Source organism: Phoenix dactylifera, chromosome 3 (assembly GCF_051530095.1).
Source record: "Phoenix dactylifera cultivar Ajwa chromosome 3, Ajwa_hap1_PhDact_Kaust_v1.1, whole genome shotgun sequence".
NCBI lineage: Eukaryota > Viridiplantae > Streptophyta > Magnoliopsida > Arecales > Arecaceae > Phoenix > Phoenix dactylifera.
In genome coordinates this window covers 56,481,389-56,497,921 of record NC_143192.1, presented here as the reverse complement: position 1 = coordinate 56,497,921, position 16,533 = coordinate 56,481,389, and the positions used below count along the sequence as shown (strand labels likewise).

At 37.7% G+C, this 16,533-nt stretch overlaps 1 protein-coding gene across 10 annotated transcripts in view; it reads left to right on the top strand.

The window, feature by feature from the left end:
* The window catches only part of LOC103708382 (ELMO/CED-12 family protein), a 71,854-nt gene that overhangs the window by 43,953 nt on the left and 11,368 nt on the right, over positions 1–16,533 (top strand). For 5 of the 10 annotated variants that reach the window (XM_039119456.3, XM_088719282.2, XM_088719281.2 and 2 more), the window contains exons 3-4: positions 5,096–5,164; positions 5,695–5,810. In XM_039119456.3, the coding sequence (XP_038975384.2) occupies positions 5,096–5,164; positions 5,695–5,810 (185 nt within the window). Of the gene's footprint in view, positions 1–5,095; positions 5,189–5,694; positions 5,811–16,533 lie in introns of all 10 variants that reach the window. The other 5 variants (XM_039119454.3, XM_039119453.3, XM_088719278.2 and 2 more) reach the window with 1 other exon arrangement.

Below are 16,533 nucleotides of genomic sequence, written 5' to 3'. Positions count from 1 at the left end.
CTTGAGTCAAATAAATTTGACATAAGACAGACGATGGGGTTTTACGAGTTATCCATAACCTCCATCATGTCGGAATCCACAATATAGGTACTGTATCATACGCTAGCTGCACCTAGAGATTCATCCATTCCGTTCTGCTGGGTTGTCATTATATGCTGCTAGGCATCACTAGTGGATTGTGGGACTTAAAGGCATTCACTTGATGATCAGTGAACCCTGATGAGTAGAGTTGAAATTGTTTCAAGTTTCAACCTATTGAAAGGAGTTTCAATGATATTGTAATAGAGATCACAATATATCTCACTACCAGACAGAATAGAACCTATGGGGTCACACACATTAGAGGTTTTGATCGTTCCGACGGTTGGATTGCGATTTAGAATCGCAATTGGTCTAGATTGTCAATTTGATTGACAATTAGTTTAACCCACTAAGAGTTAGTGAGTTAAAGAAGAAGGATTTGCAATTGGATTGTAATTTAATTGATTCAATTGGACCTAATTAAATTAAGCTTAACCTTATTGGATAAGAATGGGAAGGCCTAATTAATTAGAACTCCTTATTAGATAAGGAACTTAAATCATGAAGTCCAATTTGGATCCTAATTGGATTAGGATTCACATGAATCAAATTGGAGGACACATTGGGTTCTAATTGGATTAGAATTCAATTGAACAAGAAGGACCAAATATTTTCTAATTGGATTAGAAAATTTGAGCATGAAAGGATGAGATTGTCCCATCCTTCATGCGGGCCACACAAGGGAGAAAAGGAGGGGCGTCCCCCTCCTTTCCTACTTTGGTCCCACACGCCACATGGAGGTTCATCCGCCCCTCCCTCTTTCACACGGATTGCCACACAGCGCAAGGTGAGCCCTTAGATTCTCTCCAATTTCTTTTAAGTAAGGGGTGTGATAGAATTAAGTAAGATGTGGTAGAATTTGGAGGGATGAATCAAGGAGTGATTTCTCATTGAAGTTATTCCTTGTTTAGCTAGGCATGAGATGCCTATAAAAGGAGGGGTGGCGTGGGACATTAGAGAGCATTGGATGCATTAGAGCTCTCTTGATTTCGGCCGCCCCACCATCTTCCTCTTCTTCCTCCAGTCGTGAGCAAGAAAGAAGAGCTGGTCTTCTTCTTCTTCCTCCTTCTCAAAGCGGTCAAAGGGTTGATTGAAGAAAGAGGAAATCAGCTATCAAAGGTGATCTCTGCAAGGGAGCTAGCACCCCGGTGAGATCTTGGAGCGATCTATACCTCGTATGGATACCTGTAGAGGCCAGACGCTTGTGCGGCTTCAAGCGAACCAAATTCAACCATCATCAGATAGCGGTGAAGATCTACCCACTCAAAGGTAAAGATATGATTTTTATAAATTTGAATAGTAGATCTGAAATTAATCAAGTTAATAATTTTAATCTTTCCTTTAGATTTCATAATTTTCTGAGTTAGAGAACTTAAGAAAATTTTTGAAATCTACGTTTTCTAGGACGTTCATGAGATGAACGACCCCGTGCGTATCTTTCCGCTGCAATCGTTGCAACGCGTGCGGGGGTAACCCGACAAACCGATCATCCAAGAACTCACCGATCTCAAAATCAAAGTGCACAGACTTCTCATCCACTGGCTCCAATGGTTCTATAGTTCTCTTTCCTTTTCCTTTGTAATTGATTAATTAACGAGCAAATGATTGGATTTGAATTTTATTTTATAAGAATGAACAAGCGTAAGAAGTATACTTGTTCGCCAAGCGTAAATAAATGATTACCTGCTAGATGTAAGTTCCAGGTCATCTGGTAATCCCATCTTTGCTCAAAATTCTTAGTGTACTAATCAGCATGCCTCGGATCTGCCTATCTGGCTTTAGTAGTCCTCGTCATATGATACAGAAAACCTATTTGAGGGTATCTTTCACTATCCATGGCCCTGAGCACTTAATATAATGGTGCAATAGTCTTAACTATTTTCTTGGCCTCCTTCCAAACTGCTGGCTTGTCGCTAAGCCTTTCATGTGACTGCCCTCCATGCCACTATGAGCATATATACTCTTTGGCCGCTCAACTCTCACAAATATCTAACAGGGGTATGCCTTCTTTTCAATAAAGGTATCGAGTATACTATAGTACACGATAAAGCGGATGATTGTTGGCCTTAATATCTCACCTTAGTGCGCTTTCTCATTAAAGATAAAACCCATGTGTGGTTATATATGGACTTTGTAAAGGGCTAGTTGTCTCCATAACCTGCTTTACCCTATAATCTTGCCATCCATCAAAACCAAGTTTATATAGTAGGCAGCACATGGGGTCTAAAAAAAATATGTAACCTAATCATCAGAATCTCCCAGGTAGTCTTATATTATGGTCCATTATTCGTAACCACCTGCACAGTATGATGCTCCCTTATATGATCAATTACTTCATCAAGCTAAGGATGTCATTGGATGTTGTGCACTTTTTTTGAAGCATCAACAGACTTATGGAAAAAAAAATTATCACAATATGTCAAGAAATTAATGATGCTTCGCTTGCTAGGCCTCGTCCAACCAATTAGATGTTAGAGTCACACCATAGGTGTACCATTTACTCTAATAGGAAGCTATCTATCTCGCGAGCTTCTTTTTATTGTCCAGCAACTCACCATACATGTCTTTAGTCCAATAGGATCTACATCCTGACTGGCTCTCTGAATGGTGTCGATAACATATCGGTAATACGTATTGTCTACGGCATTGGCAAGGATGTGGCCGAAGTTAAACCAAAAAGTAATAACTCTCCATGTACCCTTTTCTTATCCTTTACAAGCATAGTATCAATCCTTTACTGCTTAAAATCTCTGATAAAAATGGCATGTAGAGCTACATCATGAATGGTGGCCCTTTCTGGTATATCTCTGAACTTCTTTTTCTTTTTCTTACCAAAGGTCCCAAACATAGATGCAATTCTGCTGCCACATTTTCCTACAATCTCTCTGCTTCCTGGATCTATGCTAGCAAACTTAGAACCAGAACCTCTCAAACTATGAGGGCCTAAATCGAGACTTGTGACCAGCAACCTCCTCCTTGTGCCACTAATCATTTAGATTCTCCCATATGTAGCCCGAATCTGCATCTCTTCCATGTTATCTATATTCAACATCTCATGATCCTCTAGATCCTTGGAGTAGTATGGATATGGCTCAGCGGCATGACGTTTGATCCCTACTCTTTTCTCAGCATTTCTACGCTTGCTCTCCTTAAAATCAGTGAAGTGCTTTTTAAACATCTTGCAGACATCCTGTGAACATTTGCTATAAGCAGCCACATCGTGGTAACCACCGGACCGATTTTGCTTTAATCTCGACTCTGCATCACACAACTTGCACCTCCAATGGTGCCTGCCCGAAATCATCACCCGTGCTCCCAGTCTATGGCATGTTCTATTTCTTCTTTTCTAGATTCATTTCTACAAGTTTCACAAACACATATCATATAGTTTTAGTTAAATTAATAATCATTTAAAAATTATATAATCTATATTATAATGCAAAAAATGGCTGAATTATTTTAGAAAATACTACAATATTATCTATACATAACATTAATTTTTATATTTTTATGATTTTTAAATATTTTAGTCAATTTTTAATTAATAAATTATTATATAATTGTAATATATCTAGAAAATTGATATTAATATAGCTTAACGTAGTATCCTACCGAGGTTGCTACTTATATGTTTCTCAATCCATGGATATGTAGTAATCACCACTTATTTTTTAAATTTATTTAGGTTTGTGCTTAGGTTCACATAGCAATGATCATGTCCATATTTAAATAAATTGCTATCAAATGAAATGTGGGTAGCATTAATATCTCCAAATATACTAGAAATTCTTTTGAACATTTTTTTTATTTATTACTTTTTTTTAATCCAGAAATATATATTTTTAACTTTAAAAATTATATGATGAACAAAAAATTATAATTTCTTTGGCATTGTGTAGGTCATCCTTTGATCTACGGCATCACATAAAATCGTGCCAAAATACAAAATTTTGGGACGATCTCTCTGCATTTTTCCCCTTTTTTCCTATTTTAGGCTTCAAAAAGAAAAAAACCTTGGGAGAGGGAAGGGAAGAGGGAGTTTTATCTACTAAGAGTTTGGATTTGGAATGAAATCTGCGAAGATCAGTCCTTCTCCGGCTTTTTTTTTGGATGGAAAGAAAATATAAGTGTGGGAGGAGTAAGAAGGCACGGGAGGCCTTCTTTTCACCTCCCCTCTATTATTAAGGGTGGAATAGGCCCCAAACCAGCCCGAACCACCCTAAACCAAGCAGAACCATCTGGTTTAGCTCTGTTCAAGCCAGTTCGATGCTTGTCCTAGCCTAGGAGGTTGTCCAGACCTGGAGCGGCTTGATATATCCGAAACTAGACGATTCAGGCAAGGCAATGAACACTGATGGGAGGGAACAATGACCATTTCGATTGGGAATGAATCTTCTGATATTGAGTGGCATTTAGGTGCATGATATATACTTGTGAATCCCAAATGTAGCTCAAGTTGGTCCTTTGGTTAACAAGGGTACATATTCAGAAAGCGAAAAATGGAAAAGAAGTATTTAGATTCAACTTTGCACAAATAACTCTTCGTGTTGGGGATTAGGTAGCATAGTCATGATATGACAAAAGTTGAGTTAAATTGAAGGAAAGAGGAGAAGTTGTGTTTTAACTTGAATGGGAATTTTAGTGCCATAATTTATAAAAAGGGTGATCAAGAAGCTAAGGCAGGGATTTGGATATCTGTATTGGCTACGATGCTTGTTATTTTTAGTAATTGGAGGAATACCAGTATGATTAACTGATTTTAACATATCCACAGTGAAAAATTAATTTGAAGATATTCCATAGGCAATTTGGGTAGTTTAGAGACCTCTGTTATGGAATAGGCAGTAAGTCCAATATGTTAGCTGCCTTCTTGGTTGTTAAATGGAAAGTTTTGCTGAAGAATGAATGCAATATTCTATCAAAGTTTTTTTCTAATCATTTACTATAATGGCTCTTTTTAGTATTTTCATCCATTTTTAATGAATTCTGCAAAGAAATTATAAACTTTTTGCAGGAACAACGACTGCTAAAGCTCAAGGAACGGTTAAATGTACCCTTTGATGAGACTCGACCCGACCATCAAGTATATATCTTCTACCTCATCCAGGTTCATTGATACTCTGAAATTATAAATGTTTGAGGACCCTTTCCTTGTATAGAATTCATTTCTTATGAAAAATGTCACCTGAAATCCAAATATTTTTGCTATAAAATAAACAATGAAGTTGACTCATCCTCAACATAAATTGATATATCTCAGCTTGTTAGCTCAGTCCGGAATTTTATAGTGCCATATATAACATGGGCTCTTCCTTTTGCAATACCGAGTAACAACATAGTACAAACAATAGCAACTTAACAAAAGGAACGAGCCTCATTCCATATAGTTTGGTTATTTTTTGGGCATCTTACCATCAGTCTTGTCAATGGACAAGTGCTTAGCAATGGAGATTTTAGAAACCTACTTCATATTTCCAAAATTGGTTCCTTAAGTGATAACTTCCTATGACTAATCTGAAAAATAGGGATATCATATATTTGATCTTGTTGTTACTTTTTATTATTCATCTTTTCTTCATTTTTCAATATCCCGTCATGCTTCCTTATTGGCAGGAAGCTCTTAGAGCACTTTGGCATGCTTCCTTCCCAGAAACAGAACTCACAGGCTTGATCTCAGAGCAATGGAAGGATATGGGTTGGCAAGGTCCAAACCCATCAACTGACTTCAGGTATCTAGGCTGACCATGTGTTTCACTATATTCCTTCATAAATTAAATAGCATTTGAGGAGTCAAGATGGCTGTGTGATTAATATCTAATAATGTCTAAATATCCGCTAAACGTAACATATTTAAGTCTTGAATTGTTAATTTCACATATCTATATATTTATGACTCCATGTTTCATAAATGTACTTCTCAAAAAAAAATCTTCTAAACCAGGGTATGCCGTACCGGCCCGGGCTGGGACTAGTACCGATCAGCGTGGGATCCGGTATTGGAAACTTTTCATTGGAAAACTGGCCGATATGACTGTCGTATCGGTATGAGACCGGTACGGACCGGTCCGGGCCGCCACCAGCACGCCGACCGGTACCGGTACGACGGACTTTGTTCTAAACTATATATTGCTCTATATGCATAATAATTTTTTTAAGAAAAAATCCTTTAGCATGAGATGTTATGAAGCGTACCTAGTTTGTGCAAGATTTCAAAACTGTGCCAGGAAAACTTTTCTTAAACATCTCAGCAAGCCATCCCTTAACACAAACAGGGAGATGGCAGCATGATCTTGAGCGCAACACAACAGCAATTGAAAGCAAAAACCAATTTAATAATAGAACTATGAGCAATTAAAAGACAGCTCAGAAGTATCTACCTTATTAGGGAGAATGCCTTCCATAGTGGGTTATTGACCTTCGCTCAGTACAAAAATGGGTTCTGTACAAGAAAGAATTCTCTCTACCAATAAGGGATCTATAGCTTCAATTCAAGTGGTTTATGTATCTGCGGATATTTGACCGACCCTGTTCCTACCATGGCATTTGCTCATTTAGATGCTACTTCCATAGTATCAAGAGTATTAGCTGCTACAGGTATTTAACAAGCAATGGGTCTATTAGATTCAACATCAATTATGTTACAACTATGAATCGTAGGTAAGGAACAATATGAGGCTGCAAAATGGGTTAACCAAACTTGACAACAATGAACTTTAGGACCAGGATATGCCGTATTGGCCGGTACAAACCGGTCCGGGAGCAAAACGGATTCAGTACCGCAGGCTTATTTTTGGAAAACCGACCGGTATGGATGCCATACTGGTTGGTACCGATCGGTACCAGTTGTGTACTGGTGACATACCGGTGCGAAAGGCCACGCGTTGTGGCCCTTTCGGCCACAGTTCGTCAAAGCGCGTGGGTTTTTCGGCGACAGACCGTTTAAAAAAAAAACCTCCACAGACACGGTGAAAAGTTGCCACTCTCATTCGGCTATAAAAACTGAACGAGAGCCTCAGCTATCCAACTTAAGTGAAGTGGCTCTGAGTCTCTGAATGGTAACCAAAGAAGAGCAAATTTAAGAGATAGCTCACAAATTGACAAGCAGGTCCTTTCCAAAAAATCAAACGAAGACTATTTAAGGTGTGATTTCTTTCTTCTATTTTATTTCTTTAATTTTGTTAATAAGTAGCTTAAAAAAAATAGTTTAGAAATTGCCAAAAAAAAGAACATCATGCCAAAATTTACTATTTTGGCATAATTTTTTGATATGTTATAGATTTATCAGTAGGAATGGAGCCAATAAGGAAAACCAACCCCACAAAGCGTGATATTGGCTGGTCTTATGGCGAAGAGTCGGGGAGCGGCACCAGTTTCAGTGCAACTTTTACAACAAGGTCTTCAAGGGAGGAAGGGTAACCAGGTTGAAGTAACACTTAGCCGGAAATTCCGATGAGGTTGCTATATGTCCGACTTGCCCAAACGAGATCCGTGTGCTGATGAGATAGAATCTCGCTGAGGTCAAAGAAGCGAAGGAGAGGATTTTGAAGAAGAAGACGGAGGTGGATCGTCAAGCAGCAGAGCTACCTTCCTATCACTCTAGGGAGCCAGAGGAGGTTGAGGATATAGATGAGGAGGCAAAGATTCAGACTGCCATGTTGGCAAGCCTGGATGATCGGAGGCAGCAGGAGGAGGTGGCCAGGCATAGGGCTCGATTTGGGCTCTCTGCCTACGAAGAGCACCAGGCAAGATTCAGAGTTCTTGAGGACAACCTCAGTTAGAGGGCGTCGGCAGAGAACGTGGCCGGATTGCATCTATGCTGGGTGGTCTTGGTAGCCGTAAGAAGTCATCTAGAGGGATTCCACCAGAAGCGACAATTCATGATGTAGATCTGCATGCTCTTCCCAGCAAAGATACAAAGCAGCAGAGGATAGACTCAATATGGACGAAGGACAAGAAGAAAAATATGTGGCGAGCTACTGAATCCTGGTGGACGAAGGATAAGAAGAAAAATATGTGGCGAGCTACTGAATCCTGGTTCCACTTTAGCCACATCCCAGCGAATGTGGCGGACAATACGTACTACTGGTCTGTCATTTCTGCCATACAAGCTGCCGATCTCGGTGTAGCTCCTGCAGGCCCGAAGGACATCTACGGTGAGCTTCTTGACAACAATAAGAAGCTGGAGAAATGGATTGATTCCTACAAGAGTAAGTGGCCCATATATGGACTAACCATCATGTGCGATGGTTGGACCAGTCCGACCAGGTGGAGCATCAACTTTCTGACATATTGTGATGCGAAGATCTTCCACAAGTCGGCTAATGCTTCAGCTCAGGTGCACAACACGTTGTATATCCTGAAACTTATGGAGGATATGATTGATCTGGCAGGAGAGGAGAATGTCGTGTAGGTCGTCATTGATAATGAGCCGCAATTTAAGGCCACCGGAGAGATCTTGGAGCGACAACCCTATATTTTCTGGACCTTATGTGCTGCGCATTTTATCGATGTCATGCTGATGGACATTGAAAAGATCTGTAGGGTGCAGCAAACGGTGGAGACCACTCAACGCATTACCAAGTATATTTATTACCATACTTGGGTCCTTTCACTAATGAGAAAGTATGCAGGGGAAGAGATTTTGAGACCAGAAGTCACATAGTTTGCTACCAACTTCATTGCACTTGATAGCATTCTCGAGAAGAAAGGAGCCCTACGTCAGATGTTTGTCAGTCCCAAATGGCATGATAGTAGATATTCTTATGCCGGCAGTGAAGGAAGCAAGATAGAAGACTTGGTGACGAGACAATTATTCTGGCAGCGGGCCACTTCAATAGTCAATGCTATCAAAACATTATATGAAGTGCTGCGGGCCGTGGATAGCGAGATCTACCTCCAGATGGGTAAGGCAAAGGCTCGGATTATGGAGACAGATCCAACCCATGGCCAGTCGTACATCAACATCATTGAGCGACGGTGGAGAGCGCAAATAGGTACGGAATTGCATCTAGCAAGTAGCAAGATCATTGACAATTATAGTGATGGATGTACTTATATAATTATGCTAAGATAGTCTCATATATGTGCAGCATACTACCTAAACCCCCAGTTTTAGTACAACGTAGATGGAATTGGTATGGATGACATACTTCTGGAGGCTTTGCATAATGTCATTTACAAGATGGAGCATGATCCAAAAACTATGGCCCTATGTCTTGAAGAGATAACTATGATTTAGTAAGTAGCAGCATGTGTAAGTATACTAGCATCTTCAACGATCAACATCGTAGAACATGCTTCTTTTTCATAGAGCAAAATATTTAAAGAGAGCACCTACAGTTTTGGACAAGCGGCTGTCGTCAGCAAGCAAACTATGAATCTAGGTACGTCACACATTAGAAAGACATTTACTTAGTGTTACTTGGTTACTAATATGGCACAATCATATATGTAATTTTCATAAATATTTTTGTAGCTGAATGGTGGGCGCATTTTGGCGGGTCCGCGAGCAATCTAAAGCGGATAGCTATCCAGATCCTCTTCCAAATGGTCTTCTCTAGTGGCTGTGGGCGCAACTGGTCCACCTTCGCCCTCATCCACAGCAAACAGAGAAACTGTTTGACATAAAAACGCCTCAACGACCTTGTTTATGTGCATGACAATCTGCAGTTGAGGCTAAAGAGCATCCAGGAGGAAGTGGAGCTCAAGTATGCAGATCCAATCTACGGAACCTTCACCGATGATGACAATGATCCACTGCTCAACTGGCTTGTGGGCCAGTAGCAAAAGCCCGAGCTTGACGAGCCAGGATCGCCTCTACGACCAGCCAGCTTCATAGCCACCGAGGCTAGGGTTGATCCAGAGCAATGGGTAGAGCGCAATATTCCATGCACTTCCAGAGCTGATCAGCCGCAGGCACAGAAGAGCCAGTCACCACATGATTGGTACGAGACACCCTCTCAAAGATCTGATCGAGAGATGCTCAATAGAGAAGGGCGACATAACCAAGCACAGAGGGGCAGAAAAGGAAAACAAAGGGTCCTAATGAAGAATGTCGAGGAGAAGACTTCGACCAGTAGCGATGAAGGTTCGGTGGTGATGGATCTTCTAGCCATGGAGGGAGCGAAGGACAGTATAGTACTTATGAGACACAGCCGAAGGGTGGTATTCATTTCACTGATGAGTCCCAATTTATCCGTACTATACAGGATACAGACCACGATCGATCATCTGATAGAGTTCGTGAAGATATCATTGGATATAGAAGACGAACTCCTCGAGGTGATTCAGGAAGACAGAATACAGCTGCAGATGAACTCGCATACGGATACAGATTCTATTATCCAGAGCCTTAAGCATACGAATATGGATACGGTGCATTGGATTTTGCTTCCGCCATATTTGAATGGGCCCCTACACATTCAGAAGACACCTCTCAGACTCCGTGAGCGAGAGATCCGACAGTTCTTATAACTTGGCGCGCGTTCCTTCTAATTGGGTTGATCTGCCTCCTCCTGACTATACTTATAATCCGAATATCTACGAGAGCCATCGGTACTCGTCCCGATTTTAGATATCCGAGAGTACTTTAAATGTATGTAAATGATTGTATCTTAATTTGAAGATATTTTGTGTATCGTTTTATCATTTGTAATTTTATATCATTTAGAACGGACTAAAGTAAAAAGATGCATCATCTATCTTTAACCCTAAACTTAAATATAGAAACATCAAAAATCATTAAAAAAACGATAAAAAACATCAAACTTCACTTAATTTCACAAAATAAGATCCAACAGAGAAAGAACTTCAAGAAAAAAAAACCACCGAAACTTAAAACCCAACTATTCAACCGGGACCGGTATGGGACCAGACCGGACTGATACGTACTGGTCTGGGCCACCATCGGTACGCTGACTGGTATCAGTATGGCGGATCTTGTTTAGGACATTATAGCTTTCCTTGGGTTGGAGAAATTATCCGAAGAATGTTTAATTGTATCAAGAGCACAAAAAATTGGGTGTTTCTTATTGGAAACTTTCTTTGTGGGGGAAGTATTTACTGGTTTTCTAGGAAAATATGTTGTTCTTGCAAAAACAATTAGGGGTTTCAATTGATCCTTTCCAGAGAATTAGATGGTCTTCTCATGCAGGCCATTTATTTATTTGATGGGTAACATTGATGAAGCTACCACGAAAGCTATGAACTTAGAAGTGGAGGGAAAATTTAAGAAATGGCCTTAAATTTTTGTGTTTTGACTTTTAATCAAATTATTTAGAAGTGAAAGAAATCATTTTATCTGCTAATAGTGGCTAAAGTGGCATATTACCAAACCACGCCCCTATTTCCATGGTTGTATGTATAGGTCTTTTGAGAATATGTCTCAACGACCCTTGATTTTTGTTTCACAACTTGTAATCAGATTTTTTTTTTATGGAAAAATTTCAGTTGCTACAATTATATGATCTATCCACCTATCTATAGTGATTGTTTCTTGGGATCTTAACAATTATGAAGCAATAAGTTGGTTATAATTTATATGGTTACTAAATTCATAGTAAGGGTTAGTCTTTTTTATTTTTTGAATCTCAAAAACTAGAAGCAAAAATTAAACTGGAAGAGCAAAAGGGTAATTAGCAACTCTTTACCTTGCTACCAAGAGGGCTTCATTTTCATCGGTATCTACCAGGCTTCTTTGAAGCGAGCTGGGACCAAGGACTCACCAACTAGCTGGAGTTGGTCTCCTCGAAGTCTATTAACCGAAGCACATGCAAAATCTACCACGCGAAAATATTTTGAGAGCTAACATGGGTTAACACGCACTCAAGAGAAATAGACATTCATTCATATGAATTCTAAGGTCACAAGGAGCATTTATATCTTTCTAGTGCCCCTTACATTTAGCAGACTTGTGTGGTAACTCTAGAAATTGACTAGGCCTTGAGTAACTTGCAACTAAAGCTTGTAGAACGATTCCCAATGTTATAAGGGTACTTTTGGATGCAAAAATCCTTTGGAGATTACTGGAAAAGTATAGAAAAGGAGACAAGACCTTCACATGATTTTTATTTATTTAAAGAAAGCATGTGATAAGAGTCCTTAGAGAAGTCTTATGGTGGGAGTTAGGAAAGAAAGGAGCTTCTATTAGATATATTAATCTGTTGAAGGATATGTATGATGAAGTGATTACTAGTGTGTAAACTATTGATTGTAATATAAATGAGTTTCCAATTGTAATAGGTTTATACCAAGGATTTGCTCTATGTCCTTATCTTGTTGCACTAGTTATGGATGAGCTTATTAGACATATTTAGGATGATATTCCTTGGTGCATGTTATTTACAGATAATAGGTCTTAATGGATGAAACCAAAGTTGGGTTAAATGCATCAAAGATAAAGAACAAATTTTTGGTTAAAGAGGACAAGATTAAAGAATTCGGATTTGGATCCTCCAATAAAAACAATTCTCTAAAATAAATATTAAATGCTGGGATTTGAATCAGGGACTTTTGACTCATGTTTCTAAGTGCTCAACCACCAGATAATTGATATTTTATGTTCATATTTTATTTTATTTATTCATATGAGTTTGAATAATTAAATGAAAATTTGATGCATATCATGATAATTTATATTTTGATCATGTTTTTAAAATAAATCCTTTTTCTTGGATAAAAAATAAAAATGAATATGCTTTATTTTATTTTATGTGATATAACCTGTTAATGAAAAAAGTCTAGAAGGTGTTGATTTCTCTCATACTCACAATCATGGAAGTTGCACATGTGAATTCAAAGTGATCAACAAATTGGTTAATATTTCAATATTGATTCAAGTTATTTAGTCACTATGAAATAATTTGAAGTATTTATTAAATATGAAAATATTTATCATTCAGTTAAATTAATTAAATTCTAAATATATGCATAATAATAATATAATAATAAATAAATATAAGAAAATTATAAATAAAAATAAAAATATAATACAATAATATTAAATAAGTATAATAGTTATTATCTAATATATTATGTAATAATATGGTAATTATAATAAAATATTAATAAATGTCATATGAAATTAATTTTGAAAATTAGGTTACAATAAATTTTGATTCTATATAAAATACCAATTGATTCAAAACTTTATTGTATAAATATTTAAAATATTAGTAAATTATACATGTTCCTACTTTTATATAAGATTTTCATACAAAATCCTAAAAAATATATAATTTATAATTATTTTATTATGCTATAATTACAAAGTAATAATGGTATTTTTTAAAAAATTTAATAATATTTTTATACAATTTTTATTTAAAAAAATTTGATTTTTAATATTTTAATATGAACATGGTCAAACTAGTGACCTAAACGACCAGGTGAGTCTTGACATAGGTATAATAACTATGGCTTAGATCCTTAGTTGCTTGTATCATGTGCTATCTGCATAGTAAATTATGTCCCATCCTTATAATTATATAATGATGTTTATTTTCATCATGGAATTTTGCTAAAATTCGATTTATCTTTGAACTGTATTTAACTTATATCCGTATTTAAATAAAAAAATATAGATTTAACTAATATCCGACTTGTATGCATGTCCATTCAACACAAATATGGATATGCTTAGTATCCAATTCGTATTTATAGCCGATCACAACAAATATGGATATGCTTAATAGTCGATTCGTATTCGTATATGCTTAGAACAAATATGGCTACTAACTTTGGTATCTATTTAATATTTGTATCTGTATTTGTATTCGTGAAAAAGATATGGATAAAAATATGCATATGCTAGTATCCGATCCATTTTTGGCCCTAGCAATTTGTTACAACTCAAAACCTCACCTAGAGTAGGCTAGGTAGAAGGTATTAATTAGGGTCCTTTGGGCTACTTAAATATCCAAAGCCTCCCCAATGTACAATGGATGTGGGACTCAACACATGTAGCATGAGTCCTCACATACTCTCCACTGTTGAAGCCTTGATGTCTTTACCAAGAAAGGGTCCATCAAAACAAAAGCTCCACAAGTAGCTAATGGTCAGTTCCAGAAATGGCTCATGCTTTAGTGTTTCCTAGTACACGAGGGCCATGAGTCAGGTTGGCTTTAATACCACACCACTGTTGAAGCTCTGTCATCTTTGCCAAGAAAGGGTCCATCAAAATAAAAGCACCACAGGCATATAATGGTCAATTCCAAAAATGGCTCATGCTACGGTATTTCTTAGTCCACGAGGGCCATGAGTTAGTTTGGCTTTAATACCATTTGGAATGACCCAATGCCTCCCCTAGAATGGGTAGCCATAAAGCTTTTATTTGGAGTCCTTTGCCTTGCTTATGCATGTTGTTGCATAACAAGGAGGATGGACCTTTTAATTAGATTAGTACTTCAAACTAATATGTATTCAATGCAAAACTCATAAATGTGCTAATCTACACACAAGAAGTAAAAAAAGTGTCCACATAAGTTCTAGACATGGAGTTCACTTGGAATTTGTCAAGAATCTGATATAGCATAACTATGTGTGACTTGGTCGTGCTTAGTAGTTTGAATAATTGGGTGGGCTTCACAAACATGCCAATTCAATGACGGTCAATCTTAGCATGCATAGTCTACACACCGAGCACCTCATTTTTGTTAGTTTCTGTGTGTTTTTTTCATCATTGCATAGTCGTAAAGACATCATTATAAAATGTTGTCACTTCACAAAAAAGCTCGAAAATTAGAACCCCAAAATTAAATTCTCCTCAGTAATGTCTATCATAACACAGTTCTCAACATTTATGCTAGATTGTGCAACACAAATAATTATTTGGTGCTCTTCTGAGATTCTACTTAAGATTGATTCATGCCATGGACATAATTAAGAATAATAACTCAGATGAGGTGCAACCAAGCTGGGATAAATGTAGGATTTTGGTAATTCTTTAGTCACTAAAAGAATGCTTCAGAAGCTTTCAAGATTGGCTTGATGAGCTGCAATCATGAGGAACATATACTGAGGCAATAAATGAATTGAAAAGAGTAAATAAACTCAGATGGATGATATAGGGCTGATTGCAAGTGAGAATAATGTACATAGATTCATATCAGAATCCAACATGTTTTTGATAAATGACAGTCAAGCGTGTTAAGATCTGAAAACAATAAAAATTTGCAGAAAGGATTATACAGGATAAAGTGTCCATCATTCATAAAGGGTGATTGGGAGAGGAAGAAGGAAATAATTTTATTTTGAAAATTGCTTCGCCACACCACTCCATTTCCCACTTCAGCCACTGCCATGCAGTGATTGGTGGGATGCTACATGGGACCCGCCTGTCACCCCATGTACTGCACCCATTCCCAACTGCCATGGGAAACTAGTGCTCTCTGTGGGGAGTAGTGGTGCTGGGAGGCAACTCTTTTATTTCTTATCAAAGTGGTCTAATATTAAAGCGGTAAGTCGTTTCAAAAATGCAAATAACTCCGATTATATAGACATCGGACGTCTATTGAGATGAAATGGCTGTGGCTAATATTACAGGACAAAAGTGCAGAGCCAGATAAAAAGAAAATTGGGGCAGCTTAATGGACAGCCCTTCTTTCTTTTCATTCTTTTGTTTTTCTTCTTTCCCTTTTTTCTCCTTTCATTTCTTTTGCTTTATGCTCTCTGTATGTCTTTTGGTGGACTATTTCTCCATATCTACCAAGTCTTCTATGCAACTTCTCATACTCACTAGCCTCTTAAGGCATGGAATGGATCAGGGCATCTCACCTTGGGAATGACCCAACACAAGTAGCTAGCCTTTTAGCCACTGTGGTATAATTTTCTGCCAACATAGATTGAATAACAGCCATTTTTTTTATTAAAAAAAAAAGACAATGGTAACCTCTTTCTCTCTCTCTCTCTCCTTATCTTTCTCATGCAAAGCAAATGCTTACAGCAATTTTCACTCCTCTCTAGAAACCCTGATTTATAAGTCATGAACTGGTGAGGTGCTTGAACAAGTACAGTTGGTAACATCTTTGGTTGTTTGTGCCAGTGACCTTCACCCGCTTTTGGCTGGGCTTCATCTAATCCTAGTTCTCAAAAAAGAAAAGAGTCATGAACTTGTATCTCTAGCACTGGAAGTTGTATACTAGATTCATGGTTCCCTCTTGATTGACATAATCGCTACTTGGAAAGCTGTAATTTGTTTCTCTGGGATTCAAGTTATATGCTAGTTTCATGATTCTCATCTATATAGCTATGAAAAAACTAATACTATTATCTATCTAAACTACTACTTTTCTGAGCTTCAGAGTATAAGTTAGTGATAGTACTTTTAATTTCTGTTTCATGTTCTTGCAATTAAATCTGGACTATATGCTATATGCTTACTTTTGACTTGTGTAGTATTGCTCTTCATTTTTAAAGTGAGACTAGTCATACTCGTCCCATTATGAATCTGTGAAG